Here is a 25,101-nt window from a genome sequence, read left to right on the forward strand (position 1 = left end):
GGTTTGTTCCAGGTGGTGGTTTGGTTTCTTTTCTTTGCTAGTCTCTCTTGGTAAGAAAGTTGCTCATTAAAGAAGCAAGACATGGAAAGAGGACCCTTTCCAGTGCTGCTGCTCCTCTCCAAGTGCTTTAGCAGGTGAAGAGACGATTCAATATAGAATGAATTTTATAGCATGAATGACAGATTCATTGTTCTCTAGGAAGTTTGGGGATAAGTTTCCCAGAACCCTAGGGCATTTCTTCCTCATTCAGAGGCACAACCGTAAAACTGCAGCGTGCAAGAGTTGGGGACCCGCTGTGCATGCTGGTGTCCCGTCGCAGCTCCTCCCTCGGTGTTTATCCCCCCGCATGGCAGCTCTCGCTGTACGTTCACCATCACGGCACACACTGAACATTTAACACCCTTTTCCCCTCACAGTTCCGTGAGGGATACGAGGGAGAGCGGCGGCCGCCCGCCGCGCGCGACACAGCGGCCGTAAAGCGGCGCCGCGCGCGCGCAGTGCGACGCGCGTCCCTGGCAACGGCGCCATGGCGGCGGCGGCGGCGGGCGAGGGCCCGGGCCCCGGTGCCGGTGCTGCCGAGGTGGCGCAGGCCCTGAGCCGGCCCCTGAGCTGCCTGCAGGGCGCCGAGTGCGGGCGCGGGCCGCGGCTGCGGGCGCTCGAGGCCATCCGCGCGGCGGTGCTGGAGCGGCCGCTGCCGGGCGCCGTGCTGCAGGAGGTGTTCGCGGCGCAGCTCGTGCGGCCGCTGGCGCGCTGCCTGGCCGGCGAGGCGGCGGAGCGGGGCCGCGAGCTGGCCCTGCAGCTGCTCCGCCACGGCCTCAGCCAGGGCGAGCGGCCGGCCGAGGCGCTGCCCGTCGTGCTGCCGGCGCTGGCGCAGCGCCTCAGCCCGGCGCGGAGCTGGGAGCCCTGCGAGGAGCTGCGCCTCGGCCTGCTGCAGCTGCTGGGGCTGCTGCTGCGCCGCTGCGGCGCCTCCATGGCTCCCTACCTCAACGACGTGGTCCGCATCCTGCAGGCCACCCTCCTCGACGACTACGCCGAGGTCAGGCGCGAGAGCTGCCGGTGCGTCGTGGCCTGCACGCAGGCCATGCCAGGTACGGAGCGGCCACGGGAGCTGGGGCAGCTGGATGGACAGGGAAAAGAGCTGGTAGGAGCTTGGAAGGTGCAGCCAAAGGAGAAGAGATACAGAGGGCACCTGCATCCTCCCAGGTTCACTTTGTGGGACTTGGAGGATCCGTAGAAGAATCATGCAAGGGAAGGGTCCTGAGGGATGGTGCCCATAATGGAAGACACGTGGGTGACTGTGGGGAAGTGTCTGTGGGTTGGTTTTTTGCTTTTGCAGAGTATAACGTTAAATCTGCATGCTCTGTAAAAGCAGTAATATTAACCTGTTTTTCTGTATAGTGTTTCTGAAATTATGTTATTCAAAGGCTGTTACCCACATACAGAGAAAGGCATACTTGATTTTTTTCTCTCTCTGTCCATACAGAGCACTTCCACATGCAGTCAGAATCCCTGATAAAACCCCTGATGCAGACGATCTCACACCAGCACTACAGAGTTCGTGTTGATGTAATCCAGGCTACGGGAGCGGTGATACAGTCTGGAAATGGAAAGTCTGTGGATGATGTTCTGTCTCATCTGGCCCAGAGATTCTTTGATGAGATTCCTAAGGTGCAGGTTTCTTAGTTTTTCTTGGCTTATTTAGTATTTTCAGCTTTTTTTTTTCATTCAGTGGACATAGAGAAATATGATCCATATAGACTTAAAGTCAGTTCTAAACTATCCCAAAGCAAGGTGGATGGCCTGTTCAGCTGCTGTCTAAACCTGCAGAGAGTTGAACTGTATGGCTACCTTGGCTTTCAATCTTTTGGGTCCTCACAATTCTCTCCAAATTCTTCTGCCTGATTTGCCTGAAACTTGGCTCTAGAGCTTTTCTGGATTCTTGATAAACATTAATGGTATTGGTCCATTCATAATTGCAATAGAAACTTTTCAAAATGTCCTATTTAACTAAACTATTTCCAGAGTAGAAATATTCACATTATTTAACATTAACTTCTTTTATAGTGAATCAGACTATTGTCTTCTGGAAACATGCTTGAAATACATGTACTGAGAAACTATTCATATATGCCTCATAGAGATCTTAACTGTCAGAATTTAGGGTGTTCTGGGTTAGGTCTCTATCTTTTCTTGCTCTTGAAGATGTATTCTTGTATTCTTGTAATCTGGTATTTTTTGTAAAATATTTTTAAATGATCCCTCTTCATAGGTTCGTCAAGCTGTGATAACTGTGATTGGAGAATGGTTGTTGCATCTACGAGATAGATACTCTTTTTTTCACAAGTTGGTCCCTTTATTACTCAGTGGCTTTACTGATGAAATTCCTGAAAACATGTAAGGAGGAAGATTTTTATACTTTCCTTCAGTTCCCATGCCCTCCATCCCCATTTATGTAGCTGTCTTGCATGGATGTATTTCTGTGCTCAGAGTTACGTGGTTTGGAAAAAAAAATCCTGTTTCTTTATGTGTGTTTGTTTGTTTTTTAGTTTGTTTGCTTTCTTTAATCTATTCATAATAGTACTATGTCTAATACCTGAATGTAGCCTTCAAACAAAGTTATGATTTTTTAAAAAATAAGTTGATTTTAATATCAGTTTTTCATAAAGAAACTTAGTCATTATAAATCATTTCTAGCTATTATGTTTTTTTTTATATAAGTGGAACTAAAGCAAATATTTTTATGTGGGTGTAGTCATGCTATTGATTTTGTTTCCAGCATCTTTGATACTCAGTGAAGAGAGATTTCAAACATAAAGGCTCTGAATTATCCTTAAGAGGACACCTTTGTCCACTGAGTACATAAGAAGCATAAACATTTAATGTGTCTGAATTAAATGGCAGGAATGCTTTCCATCCTTCCAATTGAATATAGAAATTCATATTTTCCCAGAAGTCTCCTTTTAGGATGTTTTCTTTTTTAGAGCAAGGTAGTATGAAAACTGTTACTTTATTCCAGGGAACTGGCTTGGAGTTACTGGGAAAAGATAGGCTTGCAGTGGGAAAAAGAGAATGATGATGATCTGAAGGATAAGATTGATTTCAGTCTTGCACCATCTCATTATCCCCAAGGAGGTGAGTCTGATACAGAAGTTTTTACTTCCTGAAAACTTTCTGAACCCTAAAGCTGCAGCAATGACAGCAGAGCAGAATGTGGCATATTTATCACAAGGTATGGTATTCATTAATGTAAAGGGAAACATAGTGTTGTTCAATTATGAAAGGGATCTTAAGGGAAAAATACTCAACCCTAAACTGTATAGTGAGAATTATTTAGTTTTCCATCCTGTTTCTGTCTCTGGAAGAAAGAAGCTCAACATCAAGTTCTTATTAAGTTATTTGCGAATTAAATTGTTTTATGGGTGGAGCTATACTGAAAGACCTAGCCATTCTCCTTATCTTTTATATTTCTGTATAGGATTAATTAATCCTATTTATTATACCAAAAACACAGAATTCGTTGAGTGATTTTTTTCTTCTTTTTTTTTTCATATTCTTTTTGATTTTGGCAATCATATCTGTTCATCTGGCTTTTTTTTCTGTTATGAACAAGGTATTATTGTAGATGCTATTCCAACAATAACTCTGACAATTTATATTCAAAAAACAAAATAGTACATGTATTGAGAGAAGCTGCTTGCAGTCTTTCTTATCTGCAAAAATAAAGAACCAATAAAGAACACCATTTCCACTCACTAATATATCAAAAATTATTGTTCAGCAATGAAATTCATTTTTCCCATTAATTTCTAAATGCATTTTGAATGAGAATGAACGAAAATGCCCACATTGTAAAAGAGGAAAACAGTAAGGCAGAAAGTAACAATAACTTCTACAGAAGCCCAATGGAAAAGGGGGATAGAGATGATGGAAAGGGAAGGCAGAATGAAATACTGAATAATGAAAACAAGACCCAACATTAATGATCTAGAGAATCTGCATGGAAGGAAAAACTGCATTAAGATGTTTTCAAACTCCACTGTAAGACATGAGCTATAAAGTGTACCAACATACATGAATGACAAGGGAACAGAAAGAATAGTTTCCTTCATCATCCACAGAAAACAAGATATACAGCATTGACAGATTACTGTTTCGCAGTTTATGATTTGTAAGTAGCTTTCTAAATGATATATTTGTAGTAGTATGAAGCTTGTTTCCTTTCCCAGGTTGGCAAAGTTAATGTTTAAAAACACGTATACAGCTTTTGGTGAGAGAAAGGATTAAAATGGATCACTTATTGATTTCTATGCTTATGTTTAACAGAACAAAAACTCTTTGGGAGTGAAAGAGCAGGTTCATGCTTGACTTGTGCCTACCTGACAATCACTTTGCAGAATCCCCAAAGGCAAAATACTTTCCTTGACAGTGGGTTCCGGGGTCCTTTCTCCTTTGAAATTAGACTGTCTTAGAATTGTTTTGCTCGGTAATGCTTCAATGAAAGGGGAAGCACTTCATAATGGTGATTGGTTTGACAGACAGTTTCACTTTGAGGATGGGCAAGTTGAGCTGTTATTCTTTCTATAACTTTTTCTCCCCCTTACTCTATGATATAAATTACAATATTATCTTAGGAGCTTGTGACTTGTAAGGAATGCTTTTATTTTCACCAGTTATGGCAGAAACATTTGTCACTAGTTAAATAATTTTATATATACAAAGGGAGACAGACAGATGTGTATAAAGTGCTGAAGTTGAATATTTTAAGTTCCAGTCACTTGTTTTGTAATGGCCATGATACAGGGTAGGCCATTAATGTGCCCTTTTTTTAATGACATTATGGGTGGTGATCTGATCCTGAAAGGTCCCCAACAGCTGTGAAAAATACTGCAGTTTGACTGTAGTCAGCTGAACAAAGGAGAAGAAGAGGAAGGATCAGTGAAAGGCTTGAAGTGCTAGTCCTTGAAATAGTTGTTACTGTTTATATTGCTAATACCACTGATTTTCTGTATGTTTGTTTTTTTCTCTATAGTGTGTGTACCATTTTTAGAAAGGGACACCTATCAATTATATAATGAATTAAATTGATACATAAAAAGCACTGCTAAGCCTTGTCATGGCTTATGGAAGTAGAACTAGTCCAAATTATAGATAACATTTAAGATTTCTGTTTTTATTTGCATGTCTATTGCTTGCAGTGCATTCTCCCTGAAATTGCTCAAAAGAATTTTGGTAGATGGAAGAAAGCTCTACCTCACCAACTGGTCATTGCTTTCAAGTAGTCTGAAATAATCTTAGCCTAATAAATATGCTTCACAAATTTGGGCAAAAGTCCAGCCCTGCATTTAATTGACTTGTCATTCATCTTGCTTGCTGAAATTGTGCAGCTACGGCTTCCTGTGATTATAAATATGTGACTACAGAACCTTCTAAAGATATGACCTGGTAATTTTGGACTTGAGTCCTGAATTAATGAGAGCTGAAAGATATAATTTCCAGCTGTTTATCTTTGCTTCCAGATTGCATCTCTTATTAATACTCAAGCTTTATGTGACAAAAGAGGAAAAATGAGAGGATGATTGGCTACTTAACCTTACAGATATAAAACTTTCATGTCAAAGAGCCTACTGTGCCTTAATTCTAAGTAATAATTTGTGGTTTCTTACTACGTTAGTCTACAGATTAATTTTTATTAACTCCCTCCCCCACATTTTTTTTTCTTCCACCCACTTTAGGGTTTTGTGTAATAGGATGATGAATTATTTTAGCACTTTGTCACTATTTCTTCTAACCTATAGCTAAGTTATTCAAGACCCAGGGATCTCTCTTTACAATTCTGAGCTATAGTACATTTTATTTAACTATGTTTTTCCTACTCTCAACCTGACATAGGAGCCTCACTGTGCTTTTGTCTCAGGAATGCAGATATGGCAGGTTGGAGGAGAAGCACAGGCAGACAGAGCTCATGTTAGGTGCCATCCAACCCACTGCACAGCTTTCCATTAAGTAACAACAATCATTGCCTTAGGATACAGGTGCAGACAGTTTATAGCAGGGAGGTCTTTGACAGGAGTAGCTACAGGGGTAAATGTCTCCATTTGAACACCTGAAATGGAGGAAGCTGCTGATAAAGAATGGTCCAAAATGTTTAAACAAAATTCTGCCTCAGGTGAAATAGGACAACAGTCTGCGTTTGTTGTCTTTAAGTTGCTTTCTTTATTTGACTTTTTGCTATTCACTGTTAGTTTTCATAATCCAAAGTAGCAATTCATGCCATGATATTTGATTTTTATTCTATTCTAAGTATTTCATAGGCTTTTTTTTTAATCTTTAAGCCTTTTGCATTTGTCATACTGCTTACTCTAGTCAATTTTCCCCTTAGCATTGGTATCTACAAGGACCAGTGCAGGAAAATATTCTGAGATAACTTAGTTGTTTCCTTTCTGAGAAATTACAAGTAGAACTCACTATCAGGAATATACTGTGTAATGGCACAATCAGTCTGTTTAATAGCTCAAAATGAATGTATTTTTTTCCCTAAAACAGTATGTGAGCATGGCAGGTGGCAATAGTAATGAGGGTTTGTTTTGTTTGTTTTTTAATATGAACAGTTTTAAAAAGGAAGAAGTCTCAGCTGTAGCAAAAGTAATTGAAAAAGTCAATTGCTGTTAATGCAGTTCTTTGGAAAGCCCTGATGTAATCTGTGTAAAGTGCAACAGTGGTGGCACGATAGCTGCTTGTATTGGTCAGGATGCTTTTCTGCACCTCTGCTCTATAAATGAGATGAGATGCAAGAGCAGCCGGCATTTGATGGGGAAGTTAAATTCATTAGTTCTCTAGGTATTTGGAGAATCTACAGTTAATATGTAATTTAATTAAAAAAAAATCCACAAATCCTTCTCATTTTTTCACCTTTTCAACTTTATACCAGGTATTGTATAATCACCTGGACCAGGTTATTTCTAGAAGTCCCTTCCAACCTCAGTTATTCTGTGATGACCTTTAACTTCATTTTGAAATGCATTACTTAATATGCAAATCAAGGATTAAAGAGATGGATCAGCAGGACCTGCTGGTTCTTTTTCTATAAATATTCAGGACTTTGAATAATTTTAGTTTCATACTGTATTTTTTCCTCTGTCAGTACCATTTCCTTAACTTTCTGCTTTCACAACCAATATTACAGGTTTTTCTTGGGCTAACATCCTCCCTTTCTAATTTCACATTGCTAGTTACACTTTTAACCTTTTCCTTTAGAGGGCACAATTGACAACGTCTGTTTTGCTGCAGCTCAAGTCCTTTGCGGTATTTTTGACTTCTGTCTTTTTTCTTTTCCTCGGTTTATGTTTTAATCTTGAATTATAATATGGAGAAAACTTGTGCATCTTATGTGACAAAAAGGATTAGAAGGAAATTTTTAAACTGCATTTTTCGAAGTGGGTAATGTCTCATATCTAAGTTCTCTTCCTCTTCTGTAAACATCTTTAAAGATAAATCACCATCCAGTAATAAATAGATAACTTCTGAGAATTCCTTGCACAGGAAGAATCCTCAGCAGCAGTTGGAATATTTGTTCTGTACTGAAGCAGACAATTGCTCTTTTCATTGTCTTTGAAATTTTCTAAGACTTAATATGTGTCGGCTTTCTTTTGATACATGCTTTTATTTTTTTTCCTAGTGACTCGACCAGGACTAGGTTGTCGGGAACTTGTTTCAAGAAACCTCTACAAAATTCTTCCAGGTCTCTGTCATGATATAACAGACTGGGTTGAAGGCACGAGAGTAAAAGCATCTCAGCTTTTGTGCATATTACTGTTACATGCAGAGGATCATATAACACAACACATGGAGTTACTGCTTAGAACTTTGTACCGTGCATGCATGGATGAAGAGAAAAATGTGGTTAGGAATGTAAGTTTACACTGTTCAAATACCTACCGTATTTCAAATAGTAGTGTCATAGTGTGCTACATGCTGGAAGTAAGTAGTTCAGTCAGTGTTAGAAAAATCCTTTTCCTAAATTAAACTTTTCTTTAAGTTCCTGCTGTCATTTGAGCTGTATGCAAATTATGAGCGATTAGGTGCACTTTCTTTCATGCTCTCTCTTACTTTTCCTCTCCTTTTTAGGACCCTATTTGCCTCTTTCTTAGAATCCCACCGCTAATCTCTTCACAAGTGCTTCCAAGAGATTTAATTCCTACTTAGGAGATTGTTTGTGTTTAATTTTATTCTTCTCTCTGCCAAAATTTTAGACTCATCAAATTTTGTCTGTGAATACTTTTTATATCCTTTATGACCCTGTCTCCCAGGATACTGTGATTATCTCCTCTATCTTTTGTCACAGTAGAATCCGTTTCAGAGCAGCCAGCAAATTGAGAAATGTGCACATCTTCCTCTAGCCTGAGGATACCAAATGAGGTGTTTAAGATTTCTCCAACTGCTCTTGCTTTTTTTTCCTTTTTTTTCCTGCTAAATTGAGTAGATAAATTGATCCATAAAATGCATCATTTCGTATTTGAAAACTGTTTAATGGTAAGTTATGTCGTACTTCTGGTTTTGAAGTACTAAGATTCTCTTTCTTTCTCTATGACAACTGTGAAAGAGGACAACACATTTCCATAGAATATCTGTTAGCTTTTTGGGTATTCACCTGTGGAAAAAGAAATAACTGTACATTGTACAGATAGAAGCTATAGAACCCGCTGCTACATGTTTCCATTGAGACTAAAACCTAGTATGATTTAAAGATTAATTAAATGCAGTTGAACGACCATAGTTAGACAACTAGCTGGAAGTTTACTTCCATTTATATAAAAACTTCTAAGGCTTCAAAAAATGAGCCGAGTCTTAAATTAAGGGGTTTAGGAATCATTCATATTAAACAGGTAATTGCACAGTCATTGACCATATCTTTCTTTTGCACCTGATTTAAAGATAAATGGGCATCAGCTGGGTGGTAAGCTGTGGAGCAAAGGGCCTTCCCAACATATGCACCATACCACTATGCCTAATAAGTGAAGGCTTTTCAGAGTAAGAGACAGTGGACACTTTCCCTATGGCAGTGCTTCCATACTACGGCACATCTACATGGCAGTGTCAAAATATAGTACAGTAACAAAAATTCTTCTCATGGTTTTATTGGTTGTTACTTTTAATAGAGGGGTGGTACGTGTTTGGAGCAAAAAAAAATCTAAACAATAAATCTGGGACATCCAGTTATGCTAAGCTAGAGACTTTATTATACTGGAAGTTGTATGCTTTGTTCCTGTACATGACTTTCTCATGGAAGTTTGAGTCTGATGCTGAGACAGGTGCTTTTGCATGCCTTATTACGTGCTTGCAGAACACATGTCAAGAATTTTTTTTTCGTGCATTTAATCATAACTGAGTTAGTGAAAAAGTTCTACAAGGCAATTGGTGAAGCATTTAAAATAGCAGCTGGAATCATAAAAAGAAAGAGACCATGATAATGTTGAATGACTTCATTTTCAGAAAAATCCTCAAGTGGTTGTTATTGTTCTTTTTTTTTTCTTTTTCTTTTTTTTTTTCAGTGTTTGAAAGCAGCAGAGTTGATTGGAACATTTGTCAACCCTAAGGTATCTTTGAAGTTAATCACATCAGCCTTTGAGAAAACACCTATGCCGTCTCACATTATGATCCTGACTGCAGTGATTCGTGGTAGCCCAAAAGAGATCTTAAAGCCTCATTTGACTGATATTGGCAATGCATTGTCAAAAGAGGAGAACTGTCAAAGATCTGAAGAGGTAAGGAGAAATAGAAAATCCACAACAGTAATCCCAGACTTGATCTCCTGGTCAAATCTACTGTTTATTTCCCAACAATGTATTGACAATGATTGTTTCAGTACAAACTCAGAGAAGGAAGGCCCTTCATAAATCAGATATTTTTTTCCAAGTGTACCATAAGTAATGGCTGAGCCTGAAGATGATTTTTATTCCAATCTTTGACGAATATTCCTTGCTTGTTATATAGAGAAGAGCATCTCTTCTATGGAGATTGATAGCTTTGAGGATATTTTACTCTCTTTTCCAGGAGTAGTCAGCATCCAGATACAGCATTGTTAAAAATGTGCAAAAAGAATCCCTACAATTGTCCCCACATACAAAATCCCAGCCTTTTTTTTCTAGCAGAACTCTACTAGGCCTTTACTCTTAAGATAACCAAAAAAGGCCTAGTACTGTGTCTTCAGAAAAATCTTTAAAGCTTTGTGTTAGATTCTGACTTCCCTTTAAGAGAGTTATTCATGTGTGATAGGCTGAATCTAGTGTAATTGTCTTTTTGAGTCAATATAAGATACACATTTGAAATTCTTCCCTCATTAAGTTCTTCCCTAATGGAATGTGTATCAGTGATGCAGAAAATTTACCCTAATCTCTGTGAAGCCTGTGATGATTAGGACTTCATATAACTGGAAGCACCATAAACCTGGGTGTTCCAATAACAATCCCCTGGAGTATATCTGCAAAATTACCAAGAGATCTTAAGCTCACTGCTTCCATTTAATGTTATACACAGGAAACACATTCATCTGCAGCTGAAGCTTTTGACAGAATTGTTCTAGACTTTGGTTTTGGAAAGCAATCCTTCTCTATTTTAGGGCCTGAACAGTGCGCAGACACTGTTTAGCTAAGGATTGACCATGACCATGAGATTAATAACATTTACAGTTAACCTATTCCTAGGCTTCACTTTTTGAATGTGGAGGTTATAACAATGGCCTCTTCTGTTAATGACTCCACGTTTAATGTAACCTGACAGAATCATGGAATATCTGATGCACTTAATCATAGAAGTTATTATGAACTTTCAAGAATATTGACCTCCATTGATTTCAGTGGGATCAAGATAACATGCATTGTATTGCAACAATCGTGATAAATTGGCCAAGGTAAAAGCAGACCATGAGGTTTTCTTGGTTTATTTATTTAACCATTATTGTTGCATTCAAAATAGGCAGGCATAGAACAATACTTGAAAACAATATAACACATGTATTATTAATTAATAAATTGCCCTTAAGAATGAGAAAGTACCATTGGTAAGCATTCCAAAATGGTTTGATATTTTGTGCACAATGCAGCAATTCTGTGATTAAGAGGAAGGTCATTTATTTTATTAGCAGGAGAGGATAAATAGAAATAAAAGGCATGAAAGGAAGCTTATCTTGTGTGCTGTAAACAGTAGAATATAGATCATCAAAACCAAATGAAGGTCATCAAAAAACTGACCCCAAATGCTAAATATGTTCCCAATGTAGTAGATTATATAAGTTTCGGATTTTACGGTTGTCATTTGCTGTAGTTTTCTCTTAAAGAGAATATATAATATTTTCTAATGAAACCTAATACCGTTTGTGCTTTTATTAAAAACAGGTCTTTTACATGGAGCAGTTGCTTTCTTGTGCTCAAGCATTGATTGAAGTGTGCCAGGAAGACTGCAAAGAAATTAGTTTGCAGCTAATGAAAGTTTTGGTAACAGTAATGGCAATACCTAGTTCTCAGCACCTGAAAGAAAAGGTAAACTATGACCCGCTTTAATATTTTTGTAAAGTTCTGATTTTAGTATTGATAAGCATTTTTTTAAAATAAAAATAAAAAACAAATGAATTAACAAGCCATTCTCATATAGTATAATCAGGACCTAACCAAGTTCCTCTCCCTTCATTTTCTTCCTCTCCCACCCCAAAATTTTTCTTAAATGTGGTAGTTTTTTTACCATGCCTGGGAGCAACAGAAAAGGAGGCGTTCCATAGACCTGTGTACCATCAGTATTTATGGCCCCATAGCTGACAGGCTGCCTCTAAATAGGTGTGTTCTTAGAAAACTGTTCTGAAATAGAGCTAAATGGAACAAAGCTCAAAATAAATACTGGAAAAAGCTTACAAGATAAAGAGGTACAGCCTCTTTAGGCTGTTGCAAGGAGAGCCAATGTGAGCATGTACCTTTTTCATTGTTTAATGGGGTGGAAAGTATTTATTGGGTGATGGGGAACAGTTTCCGGTTTGGACACATTATCTCTCCTAAAATGTTATGTTTTATTTACAGGTAATCGAGCCTCTTAGATATAAGTTATCCTGACTTGCTTTGGCTGACAGAACTTTTCTAGGAAAGAGAAATCCATTGTGCTTGAGGCAAAGTTGCTTTAAGAGTAACCTTTGTCCTTAGAAAATTCTGACAATATTTTTTTCCCTAGAAATATCGTCTGTTTTCTCCACATCTGGTACTTTCATAATAATGTTCTTGTCTGGCAAATGATTAGTCTGCAATATTCTAAAGGTTCCAGACATGTTTTAGTGAACTTATCCGGTTGAGTTGAATTGAAAAATATTAAAAATATGAATACAATTTTTAGTTTTACTGAACCACTTAAAGTCAAAGGACGTTACTCATACTGTCGCACTTCATCTCTCACTGCTAGAATGAGAGCCCATCCCGATGACATATGTTATTACTCTGTGGGGGGTCTAAGTGTGTTTTGCTCCTTGTTCTTTATCACTGTGAGCAGAAACCAGTAAAACTGTAGATACTGATTTTTGTTGTGCTTTTAATCCTGTTTCTTAGTGGAGTTTTGTGTGTCTGGTAAGGAGTCTTCAGGATCTGTAAAAGCCAGTTTAGCCCTCCTTATATATCCATCTCCCATAAGTTTAGGGAAGTACATGCGTTCTTGACTAACATGACTCTATATGGCTTTCATTTAGTGGTTCTCTTATTGTACATGTTTTATTTGCCTTTTTCATAGAATTGCCTAAATGTAAATAAGAAGGTAGTGCTAAATTTTGGTATTTATTCTAAGTAACAGAAGTAGAAAATTTCATAATGAAGCCATCCAGCTACTGCAGATAGCATTTCACATAATTTTAGAAAGAAAAAGAGCCATGTCCTCTTTGTGTCATAGCAGCAATAGTTCTTGGAGTCTGCCATATTCAGCTAGATGTAGTTATGAGAAATCACCTTTACATAAATGTTTAAAGCTGAGGAGAAAATCATTGCATCTTTAAAAGTAATAGCAACCAGTTTATAACTTGGTTTGTTATAACTTAGAGATTATTCCATTCTGCTATTGCATTGCTGTGCTCCATATGATAACATTTTTTGAAATCAAAACTTATTCTGCTACAGTTTAAAGTGCACAGACGTGGTATAGGAAGAAATTATACATCGATCATGATCATCCAAATAGAAAATATAGAAATCCTTTTATCCCTTCTGTTCTTAACAGCTCAGTCATATGTTTTAGAAAGTGGTGTTTTTGAGATTTTGTGTTTTGTTGCTTTTTTTTTCAGTATTGTTCCACTTAAGTTGAACTATCTTGTCTCTGGTTTTAATAGGTAGAGGAAACAATGTCTTCATTAGCTGAAGTGCAGCAATTGGATGGCTTTCTTAGTCTCTACAAGCAGCATATAACTCAACTTATGGAATGGGTTTCAGTATCCCATGACTGTTGGACCTGTTTTTCTCCAGAATTATTACAGTTCACTGTGATTGCAACTCATTCAGGTATGGCTTATTTAGTAGTGTGATATCTCATCTAATTCTAAAAAAAAAAAAAACAATCTCCATAGCGTGTAGGTTCATCGTGTTTTATAATGGAAAATTGTGGAGCTTCTAGAGAGGGTCCAGCGTAGGGCCATGAAGATGATTAAGGGACTGGAGGAAATTTCCTTGTATGAGGAAAGACTAAGCGAGCTGGGCCTGTTTAGCCTAGTGAAGAGAGATCTGGTCAATATGTATAAATATCTGAGGGGAGAATGTAGAGAGGATGGGGCCAGGCTCTTCTCTGTGGTGGCTGGTGACAGGACAAGGTGTAATGGGTGCAAGTTGAAACACAGAAGGTTCCATCTCTGTATGAGGAAGAACTTCACTGTGTGGGTGACAGAGCACTGGAACAGGCTGCCCAGAGAGGTTGTGGAGTCTCCTTTTCTGGAGATCTTCAAAACCCACCTGGATGCCACCCTGTGCCACGTGCTGTGGGTGTCCCTGCTGGAGCAGGGGGGTTGGACTAGATGATATCCTCCCAACCTTAACCATTCTGTGATAATACATAGTTTAATATTCTGAAATTTCACAAGTACGTGAATAAAAACAAAAATGAAATGTTGCTGCAGCCGCAGAGTCTTGTGGAATGTCAGCTGCAAGAAGGATATTAAAAACATTTGGGTAACAGAATTTCAGGTTAACAAAATTGGTGTGGCTCACAGGGTGGCAAAAAGATGCAAAAAGATCCTTCACTCTGCCTCAAAGTCAGCCTAAGAAAAGATACTAGGTCTCTATCTTTCCTCACTTCTATCCCCAAACTAGTAATCCTAGTGCTAGTAATCCTAATAAAACTAGTGCTAGTAATCCTATGTACTGCTGCATTATAGACTAGTGAAACATCTTGGGATGCCTTTCACCTAAGTTTAGATGTCTGTAGTGAAGATACCTCTGAGGCAGCTCTGCACGTTGCATTTATAGACATGGGAGTCAGTGAAGGGCAGTTCTTTTGACCTAGGTATTTCTTTTGGTATGATTAAATTATTACTCAAGAAATTCCTGCTTATGGTTTCTGTTGTCTATGAAGGGAATATAAAATCTCTCCTGATACAGATATCTATATTGCACACAGTTAAATGTGGAGGGATGTGTTTTAATTAACTGTATCTTTTGCTTTTAGTCTTTAATCTTAATTAGAGCCTCAAAAAGCAATTTTGAAGCACCTACTATGTTACTTAGCACAGCAAGAAGCCTAAGTACAAATTCCTTTCATCTGTATAAAAAAAAAAAAGTTCTTCTGTGCAAGTTCTGGGTGGCCAACATTTCTGTATATTTGCACTCCCTTTTCCATGTCTGAGGAACTTCTAGACAGTTGTCTCTGTTTTGCTTAATGGCAAATAAATCATAAGATGTCTGGGCAAACATTTTGGCTTGCACCCACACTGGTAATATGCTATTGTCTGTGTTTTCTGTCTGATGCAGCAGCTCCTAGAGCTGTTTTTTCTTTCTCACACATAATGTTGTTTTTAATTAAATTAATCACGTTTACCCGTTTCCAATTTCTCAATTGTTTTTCAGAAATGTAAGTTTATCCTGAAACTAGTGATATAGATTATTTTGTTTATTTTCCATCTATTGAATCTGCTGCTATCAGTTTGATGTAATAGCAGTGTGTTAACAATGCCTCAAAGCTTGCATGAAGCAATATATTTTGAATAAATGTTATGAAAATAAAGACCTGTCTGTTGGCATGGAAATTTAGCAAATTGCAGTTGAGCACCCTGTATTGCTAAAGTCTAGACACTGAAGATTTTTTAAGTTTTGAGCAGTCCATTTCCAGATGTAATTCCATGTTGAACTTTTTTTGGAATCTTGAATACCTCGATCCATCCATTTTACGTATGACAGAATGTTCTTGTCATCAGAAATGCCTAAGTATTGTGTCTTTCTGGATTTTTCTGAATGACTGGAGTTCAATGGAATGTGCATCACAAGAAAATAAAACTGCTGAAGCAGTTCCTCTAGAGGAAAGTAGTTCATAGCAAACTGCTTTTCCTTTTTTTTTTTTTTTTTTTTCCTTTTTTATCCTTTTATTCACCTTTTTTTTTTCTTGGTGCTTTTGATTTTAGTTTTATATCTCCCATAATCACACCTCTTGTTGCTTGGCTTTGGAACAACACTGAATTAACAAGTTAGGTCTGAGCGCTCCAAGTTCTTTAGGTTACCACTTCAAACATTAGGTTAACGATTTGTGTGGGGGATTTCTTTTGTTTCTGTTTGCTTTTGTTTGTTTATTGATTAGAAGTAAAAACATTTATTACAGGATGTCAAACTTCTAGCAGGCTAGAGAATTAATTTGAATTTGGAAATTACACAATGAATTCTTTCAAGGTACAAGTTTCAAATATGCATTATTTAAATATAGAGAAAGAATACTACTGCAATAACTTTATTATTCAGATTTTGAAGCTTACCCTTTCTGATGTCTCTTCAGAATATCACATACGGAAAAAATTGGAGGAAGAGAAAAATGTAGCTAGTTCTGTTGTATGGGGTTGTATCATGGTCATAACAGAATCAGTAGGTTTTTAGGGGGAGTTGTGTTGTTTCCATTTAAGTTCAGTAGAGCCAGAACTTTGTGCATAATGTCAAGCTCTAAGAGTTAGATAGCAAACAGCATTAGTTTCCCAAAACATATTATTCCACCCCAAATGACCTTTCACACAACACTGGTGCCAGCAAGTAGCAGCTGTCATTAATATGTCCACATTATGTAATGCAGCGTAGTAGAAAAATAACTAAACTGTCAGTAAATAAGAAGTGGGGTAAACCAGCCTTGAGGGAGCACACGCTGCCGTGGCCAAGGCTGCCAGCCTGGGTGAGCTTGGGTGTTTGTGCACTCCCTGGTGCTGGGTAACCTCAATACGTCAATAGCTGCCGTGCAAGAATGACAAGTTAAATACTACCAGGGATCTTACAGCTTTTAACGGAATCACATATTAAACATTTAGATAGGAGATAAAACAAATTACTTGCTCATGCTTCAAAACAAATCTTACACATTTATTTTATAGGTCCTGTTGTAGGTGAAGCTCTCCATGACTTTATTCACATTCTTAAGACATGTCTTCAGCCTAACAAAGACTCCCAGATGCGCTTAAAACTTTTTGCTCTGTTATCACAGTTGCTCCAGAAAGGAAACGAAACTGTCAATTCTCAGGGGTAAGTAGAGTTCTAATTTCAGACAGCACTTTTAAACACCAAAATAGCATTTAAAAGTAATGACCATGGTAATACTTTCCCACCATTTCCATAGCTTACTTTCCTTGTTGTGCATTTCTAACACTGTTTAGAAGAATTTTTTTATCATCATCATCATTATTATTATTAAAGTCTGGACTTTCTCCTCTGTAGTCCTATCTTTATCACCACAGATTTGTATGCTTATCCTGCATATCTAGATAGTGTTCAAAAAACAGAGCTACAACAGAAAAAAAAATATAGCTGAGAAGAATGTATGTTTGAAAGCAGAGGTGGGGATTCTTAGAAATTCTTTGGGGTTTTTTTGTTTGTTTGTTTTTGTTTTCCCTAGCCAGCAGCTAGGGAAAACTTTACCTGGTAGCTGTGGAAAGGAAACAATCAAACCACAGGAAAGTATGAATCTTTAAAACTGATGCTGTTTAAAATTACATAAAACCTTTGATGAGGAATGTTATTCTCTTAGTGACTAACACTGCAAGTCTTTTACTGCTTGGCACTATTTAAGCATTGCAAATATTGTTTAACTGTAATTCACACTGCTAATAAAACCCTTCTATTTCTAACAACCCAAATAATAGTGCCCCTTTATCATTATTTAGCTCTCTTAGTTGTGCAAATGCTGCTACAAAGTTGTCCTAAATACAGATATCATATCTGCCCCACTTTTCACATTGCCTACTCTATTTAACATGCAAAGGTAAATGAAATGTTATCTGGTGTGTTCTGTGATGCCCTGAAAGCAGTAACAGTCCTTACTAAATATATAGCAATATATTTTGCTCTAAAATCAGAATATAAAATTCCTTTCTATTTACTCTTATGGCCTAGTTTTACTGTCCTTTATTTACTGCTGAATGCATTGCTGCTAGCTCCTGTTCATCTACTGCACAGAATCACATTCATTTTCTGTAGATCACAATGAAGAGGTAGAAGAGAAAATTGAACCCAAACCTTCAAATTCTGTTCTCCTGTAACATAGGATGCTTCCAAAGGGAAAGAGCTGGAGAGCAGATAGGGAAAACGCATAGGGAGGAAATGACAGTGCGACTAAATTGGTGACCCAGTAAATGCAATTCTGTGCAGTAGATGAACAGGAGTTAGTTATTTAAGCTACAATTAAGTAATATGAGAGGAATATCATGTGGTGTGCTGCGGGGTCCCAATTCCCCGGTGCTCCCAGCCGGGCCCCGTGCTGCTGGAGCATCCAGCAGATAGGAAGGAGCTCTCGTTTGACATTTAAACCTTTTTGTTCCTCATCTTAAGTGCACAGTGGAATTGATAGCATTTATTTGTGCGAAGGACTCTGAAGTGCTCAGATAAGCATGGTAAGGGAGGTCATGCAAGTATTGCATGTGGAGGGGTGATGGCTGCAGGAGTATGTGGGGAAATTCACCAGAGAGTAAACTTGTCCTCTGGCAGTAGCCAAAGCAGGATGAATTTAAAATTAAAAAAAAAAAAAAAAAAAAAAGTATGCAATCTGATTTTTGTACAAAAATTGAAACTAAAGAAAAAAGTTTTCCTGAAAAAAACAATAAGCTGTCCACTTTGCTGTGATTCCCAGAAAAAGGAAATTACAAATAGAATTAAAAAAAAAAAAGGAGGAATATGGTTTAAATTACTGAACTTTGCAAATGTAGTCACACATACACCAGCTCTCCACAGATAGCAATAATGGCAGCTTTTTAGTTCTGGGAAGTATCAGTGGTCAGGCTTTTTTAAAATAAAGTACATCCAAAGACGTTAGTGTATGTTTGTGTGAAGAACCACTTCTCACCAGGAATGGCCCAGCCTAGCTCAGTGTGTCTTTTTGTCCTCTGAGAACATGAGAAAGGCAATGAATTTTTGCAAGGCACTAGAACAAGTAAGCTCATGAATAGTGTACATTATGGCCCACATACTGCTGAGGGAACCTACCTTTCTGATTTGGCAGATTTTCATTCATTATTTCCTTTAATTGCAAAGCAATTTTGTGCTAACAGACCAGCAGCTGCTTCTGTTTATCTGCAAGTTTTCTGTTTTTTTCTGTAACAGAGCTCTCTGTTAAACTTTATTTTTACTTACACTTGCAATATTACTATCTGTTAACACTTTTCTGGCATCTTTTTTAGTAGAAAATTATTAACTCTCCAAATATATGTTCAGCATCATCTAAGGATTTTGACATTTTTGGATGTGTCTAAGGGGACTTTGGATTTCTTGCTATTACTCAATCTCAAGTGCCATCTGCTGGACAAGCAGCAGGAATTGGTATCTAGCTTGCACTTCTCAAACACCAACGGCTCCTTCAGCCAAACAGCTAAGCAGCAGCCAGGTCTGTCTATTTTCAGCATGTAGAAGACTGAGACCTTCAGTTTAGCATATGTACAGCTAATAGTTAAGATCATATTTTTGTCAACTTACACCTGGATGATAAGTTTGAACTGCAATGAAGGATAGGTACGGGCAACATGAGGTGGCTGCAGTTACATTTCTTACTGCATTGCTGCAGTATTACTATGGAATTCTTATCCAGCAATGGCAGAATATTTTAATTTTTGTCTGTTTGTTTGTTATAAGCACTTTGTTGTTGACAGCTGTCCGTTAAGCTCCTCCTGAGGCATGGCACGTCTCTCCAGGCGCCACTCACTCATCCTGCTGCTCTAGGGCTCTTTAGTGAGGAAGGGCATCTTGCCAACAAGCACAGGGGTGACAACGTGCTGTTGTGCACTCAGGTGGCTGCAGTCCAGATCTGCTGAAAGTTTGAGCAGAGTGGGATACAAGGAAAGGTAGATTTAGCCTGTTATTAGACAATCTGTTCTGCACGCTGCCAGCTGTTCTTTAAGGCACAGAGGCAAAGTGAGTAACCACAGTCTTAATCATCTGGTTTCAAACCAGGGAGATGCATCTTCTCTTAATTTAAAATTGCTTGAGCTGGAATATATGGGTATGAGGGAATATTACCTCTTGAAAGCTGTTGGCTTTCATGACGTTTTTAAATATAACAACAGCCCGCTAAGGAAGTGGAGAGAACATCAGCAAGAAAATAATAGATTTCTTTGTATGTGATATACATATATATACATATATGTGTGAAATAAATCATTGTTTAGGGGTCTAATATTATATGGGCAGCATCATTGGAGCCCAAACCAAACTTGTATTGGGACTGACACCATCAGAAAATCCTGCAGACATCACATCCTTGAGGGAGGCAAGTTTCTGAGCCAAGGGAAAGCTGAAGTAATTTGTGTCAATCTACAGCAATATCAGGTCTCATCAACAGCATTCATACTTGTCACATTGTAAATACTTTTCATGGGACAATCTCGAAGGGCCTTACAAATAGAAATGAATCCTCAGCATTCATGTGGGGTGTTATCTCTGTAGATAGAGCAAATGAGACAGAGGGAAGGTAAGTAGTTTACCAAGATAACAGTCATGAGCATAGGCTGAGTAGGAGAAAGTCTAGCCTCCCGCATATGTGTGTGTTAAGTATTTACTTAAATATTACCTAGAAAAAATAAGTTATGAAGTGCTTATCACAGACATCATAATCATGTTTCTTTATATGATTTTATTTATTTATTTTACAGAGTTTTTTTTATATTCTGCTTATGTTTTCTCTGATAGAAAATTCTTTACGTGCCGTCAGTCTCTTTACCATTTTCTCATGAAACTTTATTTTACTTTCTTTTTTTTTTGGCTTTAGGCAGTTCCTTAGCTACCTTGAGACCATGATAAAAGACATCCTGGCTCCTAATCTGCAGTGGCATGCTGGAAGAACAGCAGCTGCCATCCGTACTACAGCTGTATCATGCCTTTGGGCGCTTATTCACTGTGAAATACTTTCACCAAAAGAGGTAAATTCCTTCTCTCCCATCAGATGCACTTTGAAATCTTAGGCAGGAAAACAGAATGAATGTAAGAAAAAAAGAAAAGAATAAATCTTAATAGTAGGTATTATTTTCAGGGAGATGTATACTTTTCATAATAAAATGTGTTGTTTGCAATTGCGTGCTGAGAAGTGAAGTGATCAGTAGTTAGGGGGGACGATGATGCTCAGGGGCCCAGACCTGCAGTGATATGGTGAGCTGTAGAACTCAGCTCCAATAAATTTTGTAGGTGTTTGTTCTAGCATAATGCCAGTTTTAATTGACCAAAGTGCTTGAACACGTGAAATGGTTAAATATTTGCATATGCAAAATTATCTCACACACTGTTGTCATGTTAAAACAAGGACATTTTTCTGATACCCGAAGTACCTTATTGCAGTAATATATGCAAAATGTACATATAAAAGGGAAATTATGAAACTCACTGAAAATACTGTATTACAGGTTTTATTTTTAAAACTTCCTTTCAGAGTAAGAGCACCATCTACTGGTACATATGCATAATTCTTACATTCTTACAAATTACTGAAAGTCTTGCCAACATTTTTTTTTTATGAACAGGCAAGTAACTTTAAAGCTTTTAGTAGTTACATAAAACTCATCTGCACATGTACTGAGTATTCATGGAATGGATCATCTAATGAGAGATTTTCATTTCTCAAGCTTAGCTAAAGGGAAAAATAAAGCTGTATATCTTGAAGATTATTCAATAAAGTTTTAGTTAAGTTTTTTTATAAATTAAGCAAGCCAGTATCTGTCAGATTTAATGAGCACCAATAAACACATTGTCTAAGAGTGACTGAAAAGCTGCTATTCTATGCTTTTCTTGTGAATTGTAGATCTCAAAAGTTGAAGGTTTGCTGATGCCTCAAATGATTGCCTCCATGGATGAAGATTCTAAAATTACTCGACTAATGGCTTGTCGTATTGTTGGTGTCTTTTATAAAGTCTGTGGCAGGCAGTTTGATTCAGATAAGCTCATCAAAACTTACCCAGGTATGGTATGAAGTTTTGGGTTTGTTTTTTGTTTTGTTTTGATGGAGGTGTCAGTACCTCCAGATTGAAGAATTATATTTGACTTTTCCCCTGACGTATCACAGTAGCTTTGTTCTTAAGGCTGAAAATCACTGTGCTGGATTAGTAGACAGATGCACTGTCTACTTTAGGATTCATCATGCAGATTTCCCACCTCACCTGGAGGTTCACTGCAGGTGGAAGCACTATGGAAGCACTAATACAAACTAGAGAACAGCAGAAACATTTTATCTCTCTGTGTCATTTAGCTTTAATCCCATTTAAAGCACTACCAAAAAGCTACAAACTTTTTCAGATGCAAATAGTGGTAGATTTTATGCTGATTTCACTTCTCAACCTTTCTTATTTCAATCCAATGCGCATATTCTCAGGCTATTTCTGTGTTCTCTTGTGTGCTTTTCTGTCTATTTAGGTAGATCTCTCCCACAATTTTATAGATATTAAGAAAGTGAAAAAAGTAAAGAGATACCCAGTATCATACATTCAGTAGCATTTTTGCTTGAGAGACAATTTAATGTTAGTCCTGCAGAGTATAGAATTGCTCTTAAACTGTCAAATGAGACTGCTTGTAGTGTATAAAGTATGTGCGTACGTTTTAGAGAAGCAAGTTAAAATACCTGCACTTGCATCTCGCAAAACTGCTCTACAGTAGCTTTGTAAGTGCGGTATTTCAGTTGATGGAGGTATTGTACAGCAGATAATTTGATGTCCTTCTCTTTGCATGCCTACATCTCCGCGTGAGCAAAACGGAATAAAGTATCCTGATGTTATTATGAATTAAACCACTAGGTGGAACCTCACTCAATATTACTGTCATTGCAAGGTTTGCCAGTTTTTCATCTGCATCAATTCCTAGTTTAGACTGTATGAAATAATGTTCTAACTATAGTGAAAGCGGGACAGTAATGCATTATATAAACGATAGTCACATTGTTCTCCTTGCTGTGCTTCAGAGTGCCAACAGCAAGCTAGAGAATTGTGCCATAAATAGACCTGAATAGATAGTTGAAGTTTTTTTTATGTACATATATATTTTCTGTAATGCCTTTAAGATGATGTTCAACTGCTGAAGAATAAATCTGCAGAGGTACAGTCTATGCTATGTAATAGAATTTATGTCCTTAGAGATATAGGCAAATAAGGCTTTCCCAAACTTGGCATCTTAAACAGTGATATTTGTCTTACGTGGGGCAGCAGAAATCTAGCAGTAAGCACTTCTGCTTTGGAGAAATACATACTCAGCGAGTCATCAAAGCAGACCTTTGCATTTATCAAATTCAAATACTCTGCGATGCAAAGTCATTGATTTGACAAAAACTGTAATGTTTGGTAAAAAATGCTGTGCTTTATATAAAGTAATACTTAAATTCTCTCTTTCTCTAAAGCATTCCATAAACATGCATAGCACCTTATTAGATAGGGTGTTAGAGAAAGTTCAGCTGAATCTGAATAATTTCATGTGTTTATTTTGATGTTCTTTGACAACATAACTAAACTTTAAAGAACAATTCAACCATAATATACTGCATGCTTTTAGGACCTGTATATTTCATGTATTCCAAAATTCAAAAGGCAAAAGCATGTTGTAAATGAAATGGTATGTTTAGTAATTGCAAAATACATTTGTATTTTGAAATAAAAAAGGTAAGTTCTCACTTCTGATCATCGTGCTGTTTGGTTATAAATATTTTCATTATTCAATATTCTCAATATTTCAGAGGTCTTAAAGCGGCTAGATGATACTTCATCTGATGTACGCCTGGCAGCTGCTCACACCTTAGCTAATTGGTTTAAATGCTTAAAGGACAATGACGTGAAATGTTACATGCAGAATAATATTCGGTATCTGTACCAAGAACTCTTGGTACATCTGGATGACCAAGATGAAGCTCTCCAAAATGCAGTCCTAGGTAAGACACCAAGCTTTATGTATTTATAACGGTGTTTTTTTCAAATAATGTTTTTGAGTGTTCTCTAGAAATAATAAGACAGCTAGAAGCTAATCCTAACAGGCTGAAGTAATTGGAAGCTTTGGGTTTCAGTGGGAAGGAGCTCAGACCTTTTCCCTGAATGCTACATTATCAAACATTACACTTTGCATGCATCTGGGTGGGAATATCAGTATATCTGATTTATCACAGGACTTTATAAACTGGAAACAGCATATAGACTAGAGATACTAACTGTTGCAGCATGTGACTGCATCGGATCTTGTTTGATGGATTTTATGGAATATGTGGGTGTGTCAGTCTGTGTTCAGGCATACAGACCTCAGCCAAAAAAATAAAAAATAAAAGGAATCAGGTTGTCCTGACTGTTTAACTTGTAAAAGCACAACTTCACAATCACATTGCACCTACTTTGTGGGAAGCTGGACAGGGCAAGAAAATGAGAATATGAGGGAAGAGAAGGGCAGGGCAGCTAATGACTTTATGAAATATATTTTTGTTTTACAGAAGTTTTAAAAGAAGGAAGCATTTTATATCCAGAAGTGCTAGTGAGAGAAATTGAAGCAGTTGTAGAGAAGCATCGAACACCAGTTTATTGCAATCAACTGCTACAGCACATTCAGTCACCCAAGGAACCAGTTTTATGAATCAGTGCTGAAACTCTTGTTAGTGAGCTGTGACATTTATATGATCTTGATTTTTTCAGTCTTTAATATTTCTTTTGTACAACGTAGCCTGAGCAATAACTAGATCTTTTTCTTTGCCAGTTCTGTATTAGCTCATTTAAAAGTCCAATGGACACAGTTCTTTTTGTTTCCATTTCAACAGTTCTTTGTATTTACTAGTAAAAAAACAATGTTTTAATTCATTCTGCATTGGATGTTTTTCAGATACAACAGTTAAAGAGGGAATGTTGTTAAGGAATCTGACTGTCAGTAATCAAAAATGGTAATCTAGTTAAATTAATAGTCGAGTGACAAAGTTATATTATGGAAATTCAAACATTTTTTTGGTCTTTTAAGGATCATTTCAAGCTCTGCTAAGTTTTCAGGCTTTGCTGAGTTGGGTCTGTGAGGATCAGTTCTACCAAATCATCTAGGCCAAACTCCTGTTGCATAATGAAGAAAATTTTTTATAAGTTTTGAGCACTCATACTTACTGTGCTGATGTAATAGGAACATATTCTGAGTAAGTGTCATTAAATAAATGGTTGCTATTTTCAGTCATAAAATGTAGTACAATGACAATATTTTTAAAGCTAAGGTTTATATGGAAAAATGTAATGTTTTGTCATGTAGATTAATGGTATTTTTATTTTTGTATTTTTAAATATATAGCATCAGCTATTTTTGTTTATACTAAAGTGCCTTGGATAACAAACAACATTTGTTTGCTTATTACTTTGAAATGAAACACTGTTGTGTTAAAGTTTAATGTATTTTTTCTTTTTAGGGTAAGTTTTAGGTTTTTCTCACATTTCCAGCTGTGTAATAA

The 25,101-nt window shown here is 37.4% G+C and overlaps 1 protein-coding gene across 1 annotated transcript; it reads left to right on the forward strand.

Annotated features, from left to right (window-relative positions):
• Window positions 1–526: 526 nt before the first annotated feature.
• Window positions 527–24,684, forward strand: DNAAF5 (dynein axonemal assembly factor 5). Its single transcript, XM_088529399.1, has 13 exons — window positions 527–1,088; window positions 1,484–1,668; window positions 2,270–2,394; window positions 3,017–3,132; window positions 7,676–7,908; window positions 9,549–9,761; window positions 11,391–11,534; window positions 13,346–13,514; window positions 16,565–16,712; window positions 20,440–20,590; window positions 21,463–21,619; window positions 23,377–23,568; window positions 24,115–24,684. The coding sequence occupies exons 1-13, from the start codon at window positions 527–529 to the stop codon at window positions 24,252–24,254; spliced, it is 2,535 nt and encodes an 844-aa protein (XP_088385525.1). The 3' UTR covers window positions 24,255–24,684.
• Window positions 24,685–25,101: the final 417 nt, after the last annotated feature.

Source organism: Tinamus guttatus, unplaced genomic scaffold, assembly GCF_059628265.1.
Source record: "Tinamus guttatus ecotype Peru unplaced genomic scaffold, ASM5962826v1 Tinamus_guttatus_pri_ptg000330l, whole genome shotgun sequence".
NCBI lineage: Eukaryota > Metazoa > Chordata > Aves > Tinamiformes > Tinamidae > Tinamus > Tinamus guttatus.